General features: G+C 44.1%; 1 protein-coding gene across 1 annotated transcript in view; it reads left to right on the top strand.

The window, feature by feature from the left end:
- Positions 1-19,417: 19,417 nt before the first annotated feature.
- LOC311239361 (opsin-5-like) overlaps positions 19,418-20,089 on the top strand; it is a gene marked incomplete at both ends in the record, with an annotated part of 40,000 nt that continues 39,328 nt past the window's right edge. Inside the window, one exon of the mRNA XM_084327667.1 lies at positions 19,418-19,505. Coding sequence (XP_084183793.1) covers positions 19,418-19,505 — 88 coding nt within the window. The remainder of the gene's footprint in view (positions 19,506-20,089) is intronic.

The following is a 20,089-nucleotide window of genomic DNA, read 5'->3' as shown; positions in this document are numbered from 1 at the left end:
CACACTGAGTGAGAACTAAGAGTAATATTGGTTGAGCATATATAATTATATCTTGATAATGATTGAATAACCTGTGCTCCCTTTGTTTAATGATTACCTTGAGTTACCCGTTTTATGATACTGACTGTTGGTTCAGTTTACTTAAGAAAGTGAAAAAGCAAAAGTTCTAAATTTGCATAATGCTGAGTAGCAAGTAACATCCTTTCACAGAGAAGGGAGATGTTGTGTCCTCACATTACAGGTTGAAGCTGTACTTCCCAAGAGTCTCCACTATGGGGCGTAGTTGATACAATGCCATGTTATGCATACAGAAGGAAGTGCAGAAGGAAGTGCAGAAGAAGAGTACACGATGCTAGATGATGATAGAACATGCTGTACCATGCTTGTACCCTGCTATGCTTGACTAAAAGGCGAGTAATCTGCTTCCTGAGTCTTATTACTACACCTCTACATACATACTAAATACTACGGACGTACAACATAACACACACCACCACCACTTAATCCTTACTTAAGCCTGGTAACAACCTCTCCTGCACATCACACAGTGTGACAGTGTTCTCGGTCGTTTACATGAAGAAATGGCGCCACCGTCTGGGAAAATGCGGTATTGCGCCCCTCCTACTTCACGTATCACCGGCCGCCACTGGTCTAAAGGTATCATATCGGAGAACTTCCCCATTGAAATCCAATAGGGAGGTGTAGTGGTTACGTCATTTTCATTTTTTCCTGTTCCACCCTCTGTTCCACATAATGTATTTCCCCATTGCCCATTTCTAAAACGGTTTGTTTAAAACAAATAAAGCATGGACATTGGCATGGTGTACATTTCTGTCCGTATTCATCCACAATCTATAGCTCAACATGAAAATATTCGCAATTAATCGTAAAGGTAGCAAAATAACAACGTTTATGTTTTCGTTCGCTGGGAAACTACACTGCTATTTGGCGCTGCTGACTGACGTCACTACAGCGTAGACGCCTGGCTTTAGTCGCAGACCTAGGATCAGATTTCCCTTACATTCCATAAGCTTAACAATTCGTACAATGGGAAAATAACTGACCCTGAATCTGTGGCTAGTATCTCTCTGGTGATCATAACCATTTATCAGATGAAGCCAACCACCATTTCTAAAAGCAACAACCACGTTATCATTATTTGTATTCACTGCATATTAAATCACTGTAAATACTAATATAAATCATTGTTTCGTTGTACATATTGTGTATCGTTTATAACGTTATTGTTTTTACGGCGGGCTCTACATGCCCCGATTTAAAATGGTTATCTCCTCTTTGTATACTTTTGTCCTCACAAACAAAGTATTCTGCCAGGGAACTTATGGACAGTAGTAGTTATAAGGTTTTTGAGCTTGTAACGTTCACGCTAGTTAGCTATCGTGGTATCAGCCGGCCGTGACGTGTAGCTAGCTAGCTTGCTAGCCGGCATGGTGCGTGCAGTCAGTGCACAGGTCTGAGAAGAGGACCTGCACATTTTACTCTGTCCCGAAACGCCTCTACATGCCCCGAATTAAAATGGTTAACGACAGTAGACATTGCTAACGTCTAGTACGTTTAGCGAGGTAATGTTAACGTTAGCTAGCTAGCTAGCTTGGTATCAGCTGGCCGTGACGTGGTTTAGGCGACAGCACTGAACAGGCTGCCTAGTGAACAACAGGCTGCCTACTGGTAAATGTAGTTCTTTTTTTACGACAAATAAAAAAACGTATAACTACCTTTATTTCAACCAAAAATGCTTAAACAATAATGTTACTGGTAGAAGGGAACTCATTTTGTGCAAAAAAGGGAAGCTTGTCAATTTCCATGCGGCAGAATTGGTACAATAGCCGATAATCCATTTCCCCAATGATAAATCCCTATACGGGTGGAACAACCAGTGACGTCAGACTACACCTCCCTATACCGAGAAACGTGTAGCCTATGCTACAAAGTATGCTCTATAAGTATATGACATACACAACTTTTCTTTTCATTAACCTATATAAAGGCTTGAATTAACTTGTGACAAAAAAACAATAAACCTACAAGCCATGAGGAGACTGAAATCATACACAATGTATACAAATTAGGGGTGGGACTCTATACATTTTTTTTATCGAATTAATTCGAGACTTTATAGTTAATTAAACGAAAATACTCACATTTGAATTGCATATCAATATTTGATGCGAAAAGCAACATTTTTCAATTAAAATGAATTTTGGTATACGAGTGAGTCAATGAATATACATTATACATATGTTTAAGCAGAAATATCCTGTATTAGCTATACTACACAACAGACTACACAACAGATCAATGCAATTTTTAACAAAGTGCAGCAATTTTAGGAAAAATATATATATAAAGCGCAAAGGACCTTTTGTAAACTCAAGCACTTTCGAGGAAAAAGTAAAACGCAGTACTTTCAAGTACATTCCAGAACAGTTGACCATTGGGGGAAAAGAAACTCTTGATTGATCTCAATTTCTCTTACAATTTTTTTTTATGAACAAACCAGACTAAGAAAAAAAGTTATTTGCGATTTATTATACTTTATACTTATAGCACATGCATCAGTCTGGTCTAACAGGTATAACATTCTTACACAATAAAGTAAAATCATAATGCGATTAAATGCGTACATTTCTTTAACTTTTAATTCTTTCTGTAGTTAATTAATCAAAATTTATGCGATAAAGTCCCAGCCCTAATACAAATACAGAAATGCAAACAAATACATGAAATATGACATACTGTATGGCACTAAAGCAGCAAATTGGCTCTAACCTATATTTCAATCATGTTTGTGACTCCACAGTAATGGTGTAAGTCTGTGCTGTGCAAAGGGCTGCTCTGTGTCGGCCAATACCTACTGGCGGTTATGACTCTTGGTATCAGCAGTGAGGGAGTGGTGTTGGTGCATCATCCCTAAGAAATTAATTGGTCTACAAAAAAATTAAGAAATTAATATGAACATAACCCACTTATATACATATAACATATAGACATAATACTGTATATATACCATATATGTATAACATATCCACATCTATCTAGTTATACTACTGCCCAGTATGGCTTACTGTACATAATAATATATATAATACAACTTATTTTCGTTGTACTGTACTTGCACTGTACATTGATAATAGATTTGAATCTAATCTTGAATCTAATATAAATACAGTATAATTATTTAACAGTGCAGAACAGACAGTTGGTGGGTTGTGTTTATTATAAGAGTCCAAGGTGAGAGACAGATGTGGGAGCAGAGGTGACTGGGTGCTATAGGGGCGGGTTGAGGGGGTAGGCGGGCGGAGCTGATTGTGAAAGAGGAATCCAAACCAGACAGGCGGTCCAGGGCCCTCATTTATCAACATTGCGTACGCACAGATATGTGCGTAACACGTGCGTACGATCATTTCTAAGCAAAGTGTGGGACTTATCGATTTGAACTTGTGCTTGACTTTGTGCGTATATCTACGCACAGCTCAGAGCATACGTACCTGGTGCCCGGTGGTAGAATATGAATATTACAACGCGGAAATAAGGCGTGTTCTGTATGGCCCGTAATTCATTATAGTTCATTGTAAAATAGCAACAGTAGTGTAATTATGGTCAAAACCCTATAAATAGCATTTGGAATAATAGGTCTTTCTCTCCAAATGAATGCAGCATGGTTTATATATAGCGTTATCGGAATATACAGGGTGTACTGACTGCGCTCCGCGTAACTCAACTCGTTATTATTTTGCTCACAGACCGCAGAAACACGGGAACGCCGCAACCACATTCAAAAGGCTTTGCCATAACGTTAAACGAAACAAGTGGAACCCCGAAGGTGTAAACAGAATACAAGTCATATTAACACACACAATATAGTGTTCTTCCCCCTTCCTACTGAGGGATTTGGGGTGCTTTTTCAATGTATGTGATGTATATGTGGCCAGCTGGGGGGTATTGTGGGTGTGGCTCTGGCGTCAGCGTGTATTTCAGCCTGACCGGATGGCGGCTGAAACAAACACTGCTAGTTGGGAACGGGCGATGGCAGCAGCATTCATTTCCCCACGCATGTTACCAGACGAGAGAGAGTGTGGCGAGTAAATACTCAAGTGTCCTGGTGAGTAATTTAACTATAGTGTAAATTATCATTATGGCATTGTCATGTCGCTAGGTTTAGGTGCACTGTCAAGTTGTTTATACCATGTTTGGTCTTCCCCAGGGAACGACAGACTGTGAACAGCGACGAGGCGGGGCGTTGTGCTTGCGCCTGGCGATACCAAGGTATCGCTCGCTCCGTTTGTTTGTAGTTACACGCACAGACTGTTGGGTATAAATAGTATAATACAGACTGTCCTGATTTCCCTCAGGTTGGGGGAATAGTCGTACCGTTGCGGTCCGGGTGCGTGCTGCGTGTGGCGTTTGCTACGCCGGGTGTTTCATTCAACGTGTAAGTTTAAGCTCTCTCTCGTTTATGTCTAGTGCCATGCATTCCATTGTATCGTTATGTGATTATAAGTGTTCGCCGTTTATAGTGTGCAACAAGCAGCATGTTAAGTATGTTATATTATGCTTGGATATTCATTGTTCCATTTCCATGTCATAACAGGTGGTGGTCAACAGGTGGTCACTGCTTTGGCTATGTTAGGTTAGGGGGAGCAGTAGTGTGGATTCAGTCTGTCTCTCTGTGCTAAATGTATACATGCCGATGTATACATGGTGATAGTGATACCTCTATTTTGTATAAAATTCAACTAATCCTTTCTGATATCATAGCTTAAATAAAGATAATTATATTAAACATAATTGCTTTGTCTGTCTGTTATATGTCCTAAGCCTCCTGGTTACAGTTTGGCGCAGTTGGCAGGATTTAATTTGATTTTGTGACCTAGGCTTCGGGTATTTATAACAGCACATAGAGAGACAGATTGGATCTGCATACAGGGGGAGGATTCAGGGACAGAGTGGCTAAAAGCAGTGACCACACAGCGTCCAAGAAGAGAGGCCGGGGAGTCGGGCAACAGAAGACTCTGCCGACACAACAGTCTCCTGCCAGGCGGCAGGCCTGACAAGAGGACCATTGGGGAAGTGACGCGACACCACGGTTTAAGGTGGACTTGTGGAACATAAAAATGAGTGTGAAGGACTTGCGAAGTGAACTGGCTGCTCTGGAAGCCAGAGTGCAGTCTGGTGAAGAGGCCATCAGCCAGTTGAAAAATGAAAATGACTCTTTAGTACAGAGGTTGGATGGGAAGGAATCTCCCTTGTCTACTCAGTCCTCTGGTAATCAGGGGTTGGGGGGGGGTGGGCATGTGGGGGGTGAGAGTCTAGCTGTTGGACCCAGGGAACGTATTGTATACCTGACACAAGAGAGAAAATGTACAGTGTTCACTGGGGGGTCAAGTGCAAATTTTTATGAATGGTTGGATGAAATTAATGCCACTTTGGTCTACCGCTCCTACACTGGAGCTGAAAAGGCAGCGTACATTTATGAGCAGCTGGGGGGGGAAGCAAGGCAGGAGATAAAGTATCACCCACACAGGCTGAACGATCAAATCCAGCACGGGTGTTAGACATTCTCCGAGAGATATATGGGCAGCCCTTGTCACTCTCTAAGTTACAAAGACAGTTCTTTGATAGAAGACAGCAGGAAGGGGAGTCTGTCCGGGAATATTCACATGCATTACTGGCTGTCATGGAAGAGATCAATCACTGTAAGGTGAAGGAGGCGTGGTGCAGCGACTTGGCCTTGCGTGACCAATTTGCAGAAAATGTATCTGATATCAGTCTCCGTCGAGAGTTAAAAAAAACAACTCGGCAGCAACCAACCATGTCGTTTTTTGAGCTCCGTAGAGAAGCTTTTCAGTGGGGGGAGGAAGCGGAGTGCGGGGGAGAGCGTAGGAGGCGGGTGGTGGGTTCCTGTGAGAAGGTGGAGGCCACACCAGTAGAGGCTAGTATGGTTACCGCTGCGATGGAGGTGAAGCCTGAACCTATGCTCGCTAAAGTTTTAGATATGTTACAAAGACAACAGGTTTTAATTGATGATTTATCACAAACAGTTTCAACCACTTGGCAGGCATTAGGGTTCAGGAGAACAGATGCCCGTAAATGGCAGCCGCGATACGATGCCTCAGGGCAGCCTATTTGTTTTAAGTGTCAGAAAGCTGGCCATATCGCACGATTCTGTATGGCCCCACGGCCTAGCCCTAGTCAAGACCCTTGGTCTCCTGATTCGGCCGCAGGGAGGGAGGGGGCAGCCCAGATATCGGAGCAGCATGCAGGGAAACTGTCTCCCTCTGTGGTGAAGAGCCAAACCCCGGGTGGAGTACAGCCAGGCTCAGTAACGGTACCCGATATTGATCCACAGGTGTATGAGTGTTTATTAGGGGAGTGTGACACTGTGGAAGTTTCTATGGGGGGGGTGAAGTTTCAATGTTTAATAGATTCTGGGTCAAATGTTTCAACGGTTACTGAAGGGTTTTTCTTTAAACATCTACTGCCAAGTTGGGGTGGGAATTTGACTGACTGTGGGTGGCTGACATTGAGTGGGGTCCGGGGGTTGAATATCCCATACCTGGGTTACTTCACAATTGATGTGGAGGCGGTGGCGTTGGGCAGGACTATACCACAGAGGGGTATATTGGTGGTGAAAGACTCAATTGGACAAGCCGAAAAAGAGCGTAAACAAGCAGTGCCAGGCTTGCTTGGGATGAATGTCATTAAGGAATGTTATCAGCTGTTATGCCCTGTGCAGGGTCCTAGCCCACCGCCGCCCCTCCTGAAGGCCCCAGGTTGGCAGACTGCTGTTGCAGCCGGTCAAAGTGAACAAACGGTCATATTGAAAAGGAACATGTTTGCTGCTGCCGTCTCCCCGTTTACGATCCCTGCAGGATCGGTGTGCTTTGTTCCAGCGGCCGGACCTGGCAGTCTATGCCTGTCTAGGGCATCGGTACTTGTAGAGCCGTTGGGGTTGGAAGAGGGGAATTTGCCTGCGGGGTTGGTGGTCTCTAGTACCTCTGTAGCAGCCAACGATGGACATCTGGCTGATCCGGTCATTAATGCGGGTTCCTCAGATGTTAGGGTGAAGCCACATCTGGTGGAGGTAGTGGCCGGGGAGGGTCCACAGGAAGTGCAGGTTATGATTAGGGAGCAGCATGGGGTGCAAGGAGAGGAGAGTGAGGATGATGGTGTAATTTGGATTGGTATTGGGTCAGAGGGGGGCTTGGGGGCGGATCCCGGGGAGGGGGGTCCGGAACGGAGCAAGCAGGGTGGTCCGGATGACTCTGGGGAGCAGTCCCATCATCGTGACGGTGGGGCACGGTCTGAACCGGTGAAACCATGGCCCCACAGAGAACGGAGGGCACCGGAGGAGAGAACCATGCTCCCGGTGCAGGTGCGTCAGTCACACCATAGCAATGCGGGTGTGCGTTCGAATCCCTTTAATCTGCCGCGTTCAGCCGTTCGACATCCAGGGGGGAAGAGTGCGGTGCTAGGGGTTGCGGCGTCGCCACTTGGCCGTTGTCGTACGGAGGAGGGGTCCTTTGGGGCCAAAGACGGACTTGGCGATCAGTGGGACCCTGATTAGTTTTCTAGGGGGGTGAGTGTGGCCAGCTGGGGGGTATTGTGGGTGTGGCTCTGGCGTCAGCGTGTATTTCAGCCTGACCGGATGGCGGCTGAAACAAACACTGCTAGTTGGGAACGGGCGATGGCAGCAGCATTCATTTCCCCACGCATGTTACCAGACGAGAGAGAGTGTGGCGAGTAAATACTCAAGTGTCCTGGTGAGTAATTTAACTATAGTGTAAATTATCATTATGGCATTGTCATGTCGCTAGGTTTAGGTGCACTGTCAAGTTGTTTATACCATGTTTGGTCTTCCCCAGGGAACGACAGACTGTGAACAGCGACGAGGCGGGGCGTTGTGCTTGCGCCTGGCGATACCAAGGTATCGCTCGCTCCGTTTGTTTGTAGTTACACGCACAGACTGTTGGGTATAAATAGTATAATACAGACTGTCCTGATTTCCCTCAGGTTGGGGGAATAGTCGTACCGTTGCGGTCCGGGTGCGTGCTGCGTGTGGCGTTTGCTACGCCGGGTGTTTCATTCAACGTGTAAGTTTAAGCTCTCTCTCGTTTATGTCTAGTGCCATGCATTCCATTGTATCGTTATGTGATTATAAGTGTTCGCCGTTTATAGTGTGCAACAAGCAGCATGTTAAGTATGTTATATTATGCTTGGATATTCATTGTTCCATTTCCATGTCATAACAGGTGGTGGTCAACAGGTGGTCACTGCTTTGGCTATGTTAGGTTAGGGGGAGCAGTAGTGTGGATTCAGTCTGTCTCTCTGTGCTAAATGTATACATGCCGATGTATACATGGTGATAGTGATACCTCTATTTTGTATAAAATTCAACTAATCCTTTCTGATATCATAGCTTAAATAAAGATAATTATATTAAACATAATTGCTTTGTCTGTCTGTTATATGTCCTAAGCCTCCTGGTTACATATAGATTGGGGAAAGATGGTAGCATCTAACGGTGCCAGGTCAGAGAGGGCAGAAATGTGTTTGGCTTAGCAGAGGTTGGTTCAGAACGGTGACCAGTGGATTGAATACACTGCCAGCGAGGGTGTTTGTTGACATTCCTTGGAAGAACATCTGAGATAAGACGGAGTGTCTCCCAGAGCGAGGGAGAGCGGTTCACAGTAAATGAAACGTTTAATGTGTGTAAAGGTTATTAACGCAGTTGTCATGACAACACGTCGCATGACAACCAGAAGGCGGGGCCGTCGTTGCGACGACGAACATCTATGAGTCGAACGGTGTTTCCGGGTGTAAGGCAGACTAGAATCTGACCGAGAGCGAGTAGGACTGAGATCACACAGAGGACTCTCTCTCCTTTTATCACGAGAGAGGGGGGGGGGGGGGGGGGGGGGGGGAGAATGCCACGACATCATTAGCTTCGGCTAACACGAGGAGGGTTCAGGCTAACAAACAGGCCTGAACACTATTGGACTGAATAACAAAAGGACGATAGACGAACACACCGAAAGATCATTAGAATAGACTCTTCAAGGACGATACAATTTGATAACATCTGACAACATCTGATTATGAGGTTCTGTTTATAGCAATAAAACAACGCTTTTCCTCATAAGGTATCTCACGGTGTCGAAGTGTCGAATTCTTACGGAGGTGGAGAATTATTATGGTTTATGGATTGCACTAACGGGGGAGATAAGGATCTTATCAACCGGTATCGGAGACGTCAGGACCATTAAAAGTACACAACGCAGAGGAATTGGATGGAGAGCCAAACAGACGAAGACGTGATACTGGCCAGTTTGATCAGGATCTTACAGTTGGTGCCGATGACAGCCGGATTTGCAAGAGATTAAAACAACGGGAACAGTTGGTTGTTGATGACAGCCGGATTTGCAAGAGATAAGAACAACGGATAAAGACTTTTTCAATAATGGGGCGACAGTGGACAACAGTCATCAATGTGTGGGAGAATCATGATCGAAGCAAGGCCGGCCAGCCCTGGGGGAGAGCGGCGAGTCGAGCGGTCAGGAGGCGAACCAGCGCTGTAGGGAAAACAGCGCTCCGATCAAAAATGTGAGTTCACTGTGCACACGGTTGTTTTGATCTTTTAAGCCAAATAAAAACGAACAGATGTGCATCCGTAAACGTAAACATTTCTAGTTCGACACAGAGAGAATGCCAGCTGTAATAATATGAGCAGAGAGCCATGGTGAAAATCGAGGGTGTTATCTACAGAGAATGAAAAGCAAATGAGGCAGGCTGCACAGTTTTGGTTTAAGGAGGGTAAATGCGAGATGAGGAAAAGGGGGGGGGGCGCTTGAATCAGATCGAAAAATTGTTGATGGCGGGACTGTTTTCATAACAGAAGGAAAGTCGAAAGGAGATTGTACCAGTGTGTATTGTGTCCGATCAGGCAAGAGTATTAGTCTGAGAAAGCGTCCCCTGATAATGGATAGGAAAGAGAGGAAAAACAGCGGTGTTTTTAGGCCTTGGAAGGAAGGGCAGCGTTCGTTTGTTGAGAGAGTAGCCATTTGCACCGAGTCAAAATGGCCGCAGAGCCACGAGGGGTTTAGAATCAGGAAGTGACACGTCACCTACAATCCTCTAGACTGAGTTTTGGCCGCCATCTAGGGGGGCAGTGGGATAATACAAGCAAATGGAGGAGGAGTAGGTCGCCACCTAGTGGCGGAGGGGGGGGGGGGTAGTGCTGGGGAGTTTCCATTACCCATAGGGGAATATTTAGAGTTTAAGTTAATTAAGGAGTTTAATTTTTTCAAAATTACCAACTGCTTGTGTGTATACACGGTGGTGTATGTGAGAACTTTGTAAAGGAACTCAAAGTGTGGTATAGAGCGACGGGACAGCTCCAGGGCGACGGTAGACAGCCCCGTAGGGTATATAGAGCGACGTGACAGCTCCAGGGCGACGGTAGACAGCCCTGTAGGGTATATAGAGCGACGTGACAGCTCCAGGGCGACGGTAGACAGCCCCGTAGGGTATAGAGCGACGGGACAGCTCCAGGGCGACGTAGACAGCCCCGTAGGGTATAGAGCGACGTGACAGCTCCAGGGCGACGGTAGACAGCCCTGTAGGGTATAGAGCGACGGGACAGCTCCAGGGCGACGGTAGACAGCCCTGTAGGGTATAGAGCGACGTGACAGCTCCAGGGCGACGGTAGACAGCCCCGTAGGGTATAGAGCAACGGACAGCTCTGTTGTATGTTAGATGATAGGACGAGTACGTATGTGAGTTAGGGGCAGGGAACCAACCTGCTCTGTTGTATGTTAGAGCGATGCTCGGTTGGATGTTATTATCATAATAATAATATCGATATACAGGTTAATTAAATAGTTTAATTATTGAATGGGTTAAATAAGAATTGCACAGAGAGATGAGATGCGGTTTAATTAAATAAGTTTAATTATGTAATAAGAGGGAGTTCGATCTCCAGTGGGGCCTTTCTCACACCTAATAAATAGGCAGAGTCTTGAGGGGACACGTCACCAGAAAGAACTGGCGCGCGCTGGGGGTCACCCGTGGGACAAACGTAGAGTGCCGAGTGGGTATCGTTTAGCTGCTGGTGTCACGCCGGAAGACAACAAAACAGGGAACAGCCCTGTAGGATTAGATATGGGTGTTGAGAAGGTGGGGGACTAATAGAGAACAAATAGCGCCATGGGCTGTAGGACACTCACACCGTCCAACAGTCTGAAAGGGCGTGGCCATGGCAGGGGCTTGCAGAGGAAAAAATATATAGAGAACGAGCTGCAGGCCCAAAGCCACAGTAGACTAATAGAAAACACAGGGTCGAGTGTACAGAAAAACTGCCGGCGTGGTGTTTCTGCTTTCAGAGTCTGGAGAGGGCCGACGGCGGTGGAGATGAGCCTCAACCAAGATGACCGACAGGGCAGAGATGACCGACGGGGCGGAGACGGCCGACGAGGCGGAGTCCAGCGGTCGCAGGCGGTGTTTGCCCAGGGGAGAACGAGGCGGACATCGGAGGGGGTTTCCCTGCGGAGACGCTGTTTAGAGAGCGTTTTGAAACAACAGAGCACGGGCGGTGAATCATGGACAAACAGGGACTTCCTTTCAGAGTCAATCAGGAGTTCGAGAGACGAGACAACAGCGAGAAGTCCTGTGTTCATTGATTAGGAGTATGAGATATAAATGGAGGATTCATATAGAAGATATATGTATAGAAGGATATATATATATATAGAAGGTTGATAAGAGGGAAAACAGTAAAACAACAGGATAGAATTATTGGGAGCAGACAGAGGAGCTCCAATTGTGATGAGTCGTTGGATGTTGTTGGTTTTGGTGGTCGGTTTCGGCTCCCTTTGTGCACGAAGGGGGGCGCAAACAGACATCAGGCAGCAAGATCACTGGGTTGACCGTGGGCCGTCTTCGTTTCTTGTGCACGAGAGATGGGGTTGGTTTGCTTCAACCACAGGCTATTTTTGGCATAATTAATTAAAAAAACCAAATAATGATTTATGATTCTGAAGGTTGATTAAGGGGGGAATGAGGGATTTGGGGTGCTTTTTCAATGTATGTGATGTATAGATTGGGGAAAGATGGTAGCATCTAACGGTGCCAGGTCAGAGAGGGCAGAAATGTGTTTGGCTTAGCAGAGGTTGGTTCAGAACGGTGACCAGTGGATTGAATACACTGCCAGCGAGGGTGTTTGTTGACATTCCTTGGAAGAACATCTGAGATAAGACGGAGTGTCTCCCAGAGCGAGGGAGAGCGGTTCACAGTGAATGAAACGTTTAATGTGTGTAAAGGTTATTAACGCAGTTGTCATGACAACACGTCGCATGACAACCAGAAGGCGGGGCCGTCGTTGCGACGACGAACATCTATGAGTCGAACGGTGTTTCCGGGTGTAAGGCAGACTAGAATCTGACCGAGAGCGAGTAGGACTGAGATCACACAGAGGACTCTCTCTCCTCTTATCACGAGAGAGGGGGGGGGGGGGGGGAAATGCCACGACATCATTAGCTTCGGCTAACACGAGGAGGGTTCAGGCTAACGAACAGGCCTGAACACTATTGGACTGAATAACAAAAGGACGATAGATGAACACACCGAAAGATCATTAGAATAGACTCTTCAAGGACGATACAATTTGATAACATCTGACAACATCTGATTATGAGGTTCTGTTTATAGCAATAAAACAATGCTTTTCCTCATAAGGTATCTCACGGTGTCGAAGTGTCGAATTCTTACAGAGGTGGAGAATTATTATGGTTTATGGATTGCACTAACGGGGGAGATAAGGATCTTATCAACCGGTATCGGAGACGTCAGGACCATTAAAAGTACACAACGCAGAGGAATTGGATGGAGAGCCAAACAGACGAAGACGTGATACTGGCCAGTTTGATCAGGATCTTACACTACTGTATAAAGAAAGAATTAAAAACGCATTGCAACGAGAACAGAGGTTATTTGTTGAGTTTATGTGTATTACAAAACCCTTGCAATAAATGTGTCTTAAATGAATGAAAAGCATACATGCTCTGGATATATCGATATTGTGTGGGTTATATGACTTGTATTCTGCTTACATAACTTCGAAACTCCACCCACCCCGTCCCACAATGTCAAAGCCTTTCAAACATAAATCAAAACGTTCCCACACTTCTGCAATCTATGCGCAAAACAATAACGAGTTGAGTTCTAACAAAGAACGTATTACATGCTGGGTAGGCTGATAGAGTAAACTATGATATGAATATGATATGATATAAGGTATACTGGTCCGTCCACGAGGATAGCGAGGAGTCGGATAGCCATTAAATGGCATTTGAGAATATAGGCTATTAATGCAAAGCGACGGCCTATAGCCTATACATATTATTTAATGTTTTCATAAGCGTAAAGATACAACAGCTAGATTAATGATCAAGTTAGTTTACTGTATGCAGGCTTTGCAGGGCTGTGCCATGTGTTATTATATATGCGCAAGTTACTGTTGCATAATGTAGGCTATGGCTGCTATTATATGTAATTCATATAGGCTACCTAATACCGACAACAAAATAGATTGTATGCCTCTAGTACAAATCATATTATACCCGGTAGCCAATCGAACAAAACAAATAAAGGCATTCATATTCCAGCATGGTTATAATGACACACCAACGCCAAAAAGTGGTTAACGAACAGTCTTTATTAGTATTTCGAGCTGTCCAGGCAGAATTGCAGCAATGGTCTTAGGGAGCCGTTGATATCTGATATTACCATGTACAAGTCCGCCAGCCTTTTATTTAACCCATAACACGGGTTGTGTCTTCTTAGTTCGACAGCGCCTCAGTGAACAATCTCTCGTGGAGTTTCTCAGAGTTCGCTCGGGTCAGTCCATTATTTCACATCCCATGGGGGGTGTTTCATTACCATATATGGATAATCATGCACGAGCATTGACGGTAGAACAAAGAGGTATTTATCAACACAGAGTGTGCGTAGGACCCGTGTACGCACAGTTGATAAATCCCAATATTTCTGTGCATACACACATTCAAAATTCTGTGCTTACGTACGAAAATAGAACACTTTCTAAGAATTGTGAGCTGGGGGCTGGAGTAGGCTGGGGTATGATCTTCTGAAGGCATAGGGGACGCAACAAAATGCTGAGGGAACGGCAACAAGAATATTAGAGTTACAGGCAAAATACTGAGGGAACAGAAACAAGAATATTAGAGTTACAGGCAAAATGCTGAGGGAACAGCAATGAGAATATTGAAAACTAGGGAACAGCTACAGGAAATAAGGGCAGAGAGAGATGCCTACACCAAAGCCCCACCCATCTGGTTACTGCTGTCCCTGCTCACTCACCACTGGAACGTCTCCGTTCATGAACCACAACGGTGCACTTGATAATGCAACTCATCCAATTGTACTGCTACAGTCGTGAATGATCTCTTAACCCTTTCACTGCCACACTATCGAACGGTTAACCCTTTCACCACGACAATACAGAAGGTTAACCCTTTTCACTGCCGCATGACAAAGGGTTAACCCTTTCACTACCACACTACAGAAGGTTAACCTGTTGCGATCTGGCATGGTGGTGGTGGTAGTGTGTAGAACCCAAATGCAGACAGTGAGCGAGCAGAGAGACGAGGCAGAGTCGACGGAGTAAAGTACAATGAAAAGGCTTTACTGAGCAGCAGTAAACAAAGGCATGTTACAAGGCACAAGGAAGTAGCGGCGCAGCCGAGCTGGCTCGGGGGAAACCGCGACACAGACTATAAATAAAACCTGACCAGAAACCGAACTGAGCACGAACCAAAAGAGCATCAAAACGTGAACACTAACATACACTTACTAGACATGGCACAGGAATAAATCCGCGAACGGCAGGATAAGAACATACAGGGTACAGGCAGGATAACGGGGAGCACGACAGAGTAGCGAGTGACTGGGAATGCAGGATATGGGGAACAAGGTAAACAGGGAGCTTCACGCAGACGAGGTAGGCAGTGCACGTGGTGAACAGAACAATGATGCCACAGGGAAACACAGGGCAGGCAGGCATAAATATGGATACTAATTACAATAGGCCACAGCTGGGAAGACACGTACAGACTAGAATACATAATTTTTAATTTTTTTTAATCAAAAACTATCGGTATCGGATTGGTATCGGCCGATATGGCTCACGACGATCGGTGATCGGTATCGGTGGCAAAAAACGTGATCGGGGCATCCCTAATTAAGACTATTGCAAACATATTCTCCATCTTCTACTTGGTTCTTCAAGTTCTTGGTCTTTTTCTTCTTCTCTTATTCCAGTTTGTCCTGATTAATTGTCTAAATTGTTAAACATACTACCAGTACGTTTCTAGGGGGTGGGTTATGTGACTGGTTGCAAGCTTGGTTGTAAACAACAATACACTTCAATTTGCAGAGTTTGTAATGACCTTATTACCCCTTATTCTTCAGCTGGCTTACTGCTCCCCAGTGTATTCGTTGATTCATGTCAGCCGACATTGACCAGCCTGCTAAATCTGATTCTGATTGCTGAAGCAGAATGCAAACACTTCCAAAGGGACAGTGGCTGTCTGTCTTGTGGTCAATCAAGTGACCAGTCAGCCTAATGCCACATTATTGTACAGTCTTGTGCATCATTATAACTCTCCACGAGATAAGGGGCATATTTGAATTATCTTCAGATGTGAGAATAAACTAGACTTATCTACTCATCTACCATATTCTGAGGTAGGGGTGGACGATATAAACGGTATACGGTACTATAAACGGTATGAATTTGCGCTACGGTATGGATTTTGACTATACCTTCATACCTTGTGACTGGTAGACTAGCCTAGTCTAGAGATGGAAGTAACTAAAAGGTTTTGCATTTTTCTATTGCAGTTTTGCACAATAAATGTTCTTAAAATACCTCTGTACTATGTGAAATATGACCTAGTAATACCAGAGTACAGTAATAGCTGCCAGTGTTTTACCCCTTCAGAAGCATTTACTGTATATAGACATTTTAAGATAAATGAATATACTGTGATGTATACCGTTACCGTCTATGCTTCAAATTACACCGTGATATAAATTTTAGACCATACCGTCCAGCCTTATTCTGAGGTCATTATTCTGATCATTTGGAGGAACGGTATAATTGCGCTGTGACACCTCCTAGCATCATTACACGTTCCTTTCAGGTTTCGACCTCATCTGGAATTTACATACCTTGGTTATGCAATACAGCTTTTGAAAAAAAGGTTATTCATGTGGAAAAAGTGAAGGCTGGTTTTGAGTCATTATTGCAGCAAAGGATATTCATTCCTATCAGTCCAGTGTAGACACAGCTTGAGGTTTCAGTTAGAATGCCATTCAAGTTCCCGCTGATATCCTCATCTTTCTTCTTTACATATTTGTGTCTTCAATTTGTGAATGGATTTATTGACTGCAATGCTGACGTGTACACTTACATGAAGAGAGAGAGAGAGAGAGAGAGAGAGAGAGAGAGAGAGAGAGAGAGAGAGAGAGAGAGGAGAAAGAGGGAGAGAGAGATAATGAACATTATGTAGTGAAGGCGGGAGAGCAAGAGAATGAAAAGAAAGTGAGAATGTAAAACTGTTGGCAGTGGAGAATTCTTGGCAGTGGAATCATTACTACTAGGTTAATAATTAAAGTACATAATTGCCTGATCAGGCTCTGATACAATATAATAACAGATGTTACAAAATGTGTTTATTAATGTTTGGTGATAATGCAGTTTGCTATCTGAAATGAAACCTTCAGACAAAGAAAAACATGTTTTGAGTAGTTTTGATGTATATACAGTTGTGAAATGTGACAACTCAGCTGAAACAGTTCTCCTGTCTTCTACTCACTTAATTAGCATGCATTACTAATTTAATTAGCCCTACTTAAAACACACATACACAAAAGTTAATGTGTAAACCACTGGATTTCCTCGGGCTGTGTCCTATCCCCTAATCTGTAATGTATACTGTATACGCTCATAAAAACTGCTATGACTGTAGATGACTCTGTTCATTCATAGCTTTCGATTGGCTCATCATCGCATACATCTTGGTAGGCAAACAGCAGTTGATTACAGTTGAAGTCACCAACAGGGCTATTCTATTCTGAATAATCAGAATCTAATCTTCTAATCTCTGCGTTGTGTCTTATTCCTTAAAAGCCCTATTGTACTTTAAAAAACCAGGAAATGGTTTACAAGGCACTCAGCAAAAAGACGGCGGTTTGAAGAACGAGTCAGCGAGAAGATTTAAGGTAAGAATCCGGTTTTAATGAGATCCCAAAGTCAATTACAAACAAAAGATTTGCACTAATGAAAGAACAATGCAATGATTTCTCCTGGTTGCACTCTCTATGCCGAGGGATCAGTAGAAATCAGACTAAAAATTCACTTTAAACTAAAAAGCATCTCGCTCGGCTCCGTCTCGTTGTTTCGATGGTGTTCGTCTCAATGTGTCGCCCGTCTTTTCGTCCAGTAGGGGGAATGTGTAGAGTGTGTTGCTCCGTGTTGTTTTGTGTTCTGTGTTTCTCTCTCGCTCTGAACAGCTTCCTTTAAAGACTAAACTCCCCCCTCTAGAATACGCCAGACTTTACGTCATGAAGGGCGGACCTTTCTATGAGCGAGAGAGCTTCCAATTGGAGAACCAGTGTTTGTGGGCGTTTTTAGCCTACCCACACTTTTGATTGGCTGACTGTAGGTAACTGCCTTTTTGAGTAGGCATATACCGGAAGGTCCTTGTAAGGTATGTTTTTGCTGGAGGCAACGTCTTACTCAACTGTAATTTAACAGCTGCCATTGGCAATTGGCAGTTGGGGGGAAGTGAATCACGATAAGGCTTAAGGGTCTGGTGTCACCCCATTGTTTCAGCCAGCCAAAAGTCTTCTGTAAATATCGGGGTTGGGTGTCACCGGCCATTCCTTTGTGTTGAGTGGATATGGTCAACAAGCCATTTCTATAGTCTTATTGTCAGTGAGTTTCGGCCTGTTGTTGTGTTCTATGTGTCACTATGTTGTCACTATGTGCTAATCCAAACTTATCTCCCCTCCCCTCCGCCTCTGCAGGCAAAAGGTGGAGACCTTTGTGGACTAGAATGTATGTTGCAATGCGTTACCATGTTCACCAACGCTGCCTGGCGGACGACATCTCCTGTACATGTATACAATTTGCTTGGGAATCTACCACACAGTACAATCCAATAACAGATGATCTGTGTTCAATGAGCTGTGTTGATGGCCTTATTGGTAGGAAATACATGATATGTAGTGAGAATACTATGAATTGATCTCAAACCCAGCCCTCCTTTTTGATCCTACAATCACAACTGTTGCTTCCCTCGGACAAACATCATGACTCAGACTATCATCAAATGACAGGCTATTGAGGCAGTTGTGAGTTAAAAATAACAGTATTTGGGAGGATTTGAGTGTTTCCGTCATAATCTTAAAGTCAAATCATTGTTTAGTCCTTTGTGCTGGACCTGTTCTCTGTCAGAGTACCAGGATGTAACCGCTGGAGCGCCAAGTGAAGGATTCAACAATAATTTGGGTACAAAATTATGACATAAACACTGACATTGACCCTGATAGACTGTCTTATCCTTTCATTGGCTTTGGGTGCACTATGGAGTATGTTTAAATGCTTTACAGAAAAAAAAAGGTTACTTTACATTCGTTTTGTGTCCAAGTAGTCGTAACCGAGGGCCAGATTCAGGAGCAGCACAGGGTAAACTGTGAGGTGGCGAGAAAATGTGCTGCGGTACACTTATTCCACGTCTTGTTTACGATGTCTGACTTGACTTAGACCTGATCACTAACTTGAGACTTGCTTGTCTTGACTTGTGACTTTACTTGGGGCTCAAGACTTGAGACCAAAACTATGACTTGGTCCCACCTCTGAATATAACCCCACTACTTTAGCTCATTACAGTCTCCAATCTCCATAGACATACATTGATATTTTAAGAATTGTACTATGTAGTTTTGGGATAGAAACTTGAACCTCTGAAAATTCCAAATAGTATATCTTTAGAACTTAATTAATAAAGTGTCCCAAGAGGAAAGGTGGATCCCTGGAACGTTGTATGAAATAGCCAGTTTGACCCTCCCACCACATTTACAATACAAAGAAGCATCTTCTAAGTTTAATGTTGTATACAATGTATAGAACATTTAATGTTCTAAGTAATTTCTTGGATTTGCGTTGAGATAGGAAACGTGCTTGAAGCATTTGCAACTAATTATTCCAGAGGTTATTCTTTCTTTGCAAAACTATATAGTGGAGCTTTCAAAGCAAATGTAATCTGCAACCAAGTCCCGCTGCTCATGACAGAAAGTCCTCATTCTGTTTCAGATGGAGGAGTTTGTTGACGACATTGAATTCAGTTCCAACATACCGGTGTCAGCGGACATAGTAGTGGCTGTAGTCTACTCCATATTTGGTAAGTGAATAAACTCCTTCAAGGGTAAGTTTCAGAGTGACATAAAATAGTTCCAGCACAAAATGTTATGCGTGTGTGCAATAATGTACTGATGCTCAATGTGTAGCAGTGAGGTATTTTTTATTAGCATGTTAGGCTAGCTCCAGTCAACAAACATGTTCCACCCAGAATGCCCTAGCATGTGAGCGTCCTCTATTGTGGGGAGATGGTTGTTGTAACTGAGGGGTACAATTCCCTGACTGTATTAAATAAGTATGGTATCATTAAACCACTACTGTCTTATGTACATTACTACTGGCCATACAGTACACAGGTATATGATATGAACACCTCCACAATGACACGGTTCCACACAAATCTTGGTTAGAATAATATTTATTAGCAGCAATAATAGTAGATTACATTACTTTACTTAGAGTCGCGCTTGTAAGGCGAAGAATGTGCGTGAGTAAGTCAAGAGCGTAAGTCCATTAGAATAGTACGCAGGAGATAATAAATACCACCTGTATCAATAGGAATTATATCTATGGTACACTAGTAGGGCAGCGGGAGATACTAGTAGGGTCCCTCCGGTTGTAGGCCAG

This window comes from Notolepis coatsorum, assembly GCF_963971535.1.
Source record: "Notolepis coatsorum genome assembly, chromosome: 13".
Lineage (NCBI taxonomy): Eukaryota > Metazoa > Chordata > Actinopteri > Aulopiformes > Paralepididae > Notolepis > Notolepis coatsorum.
This window is presented reverse-complemented; position numbering and strand designations above follow the sequence as displayed.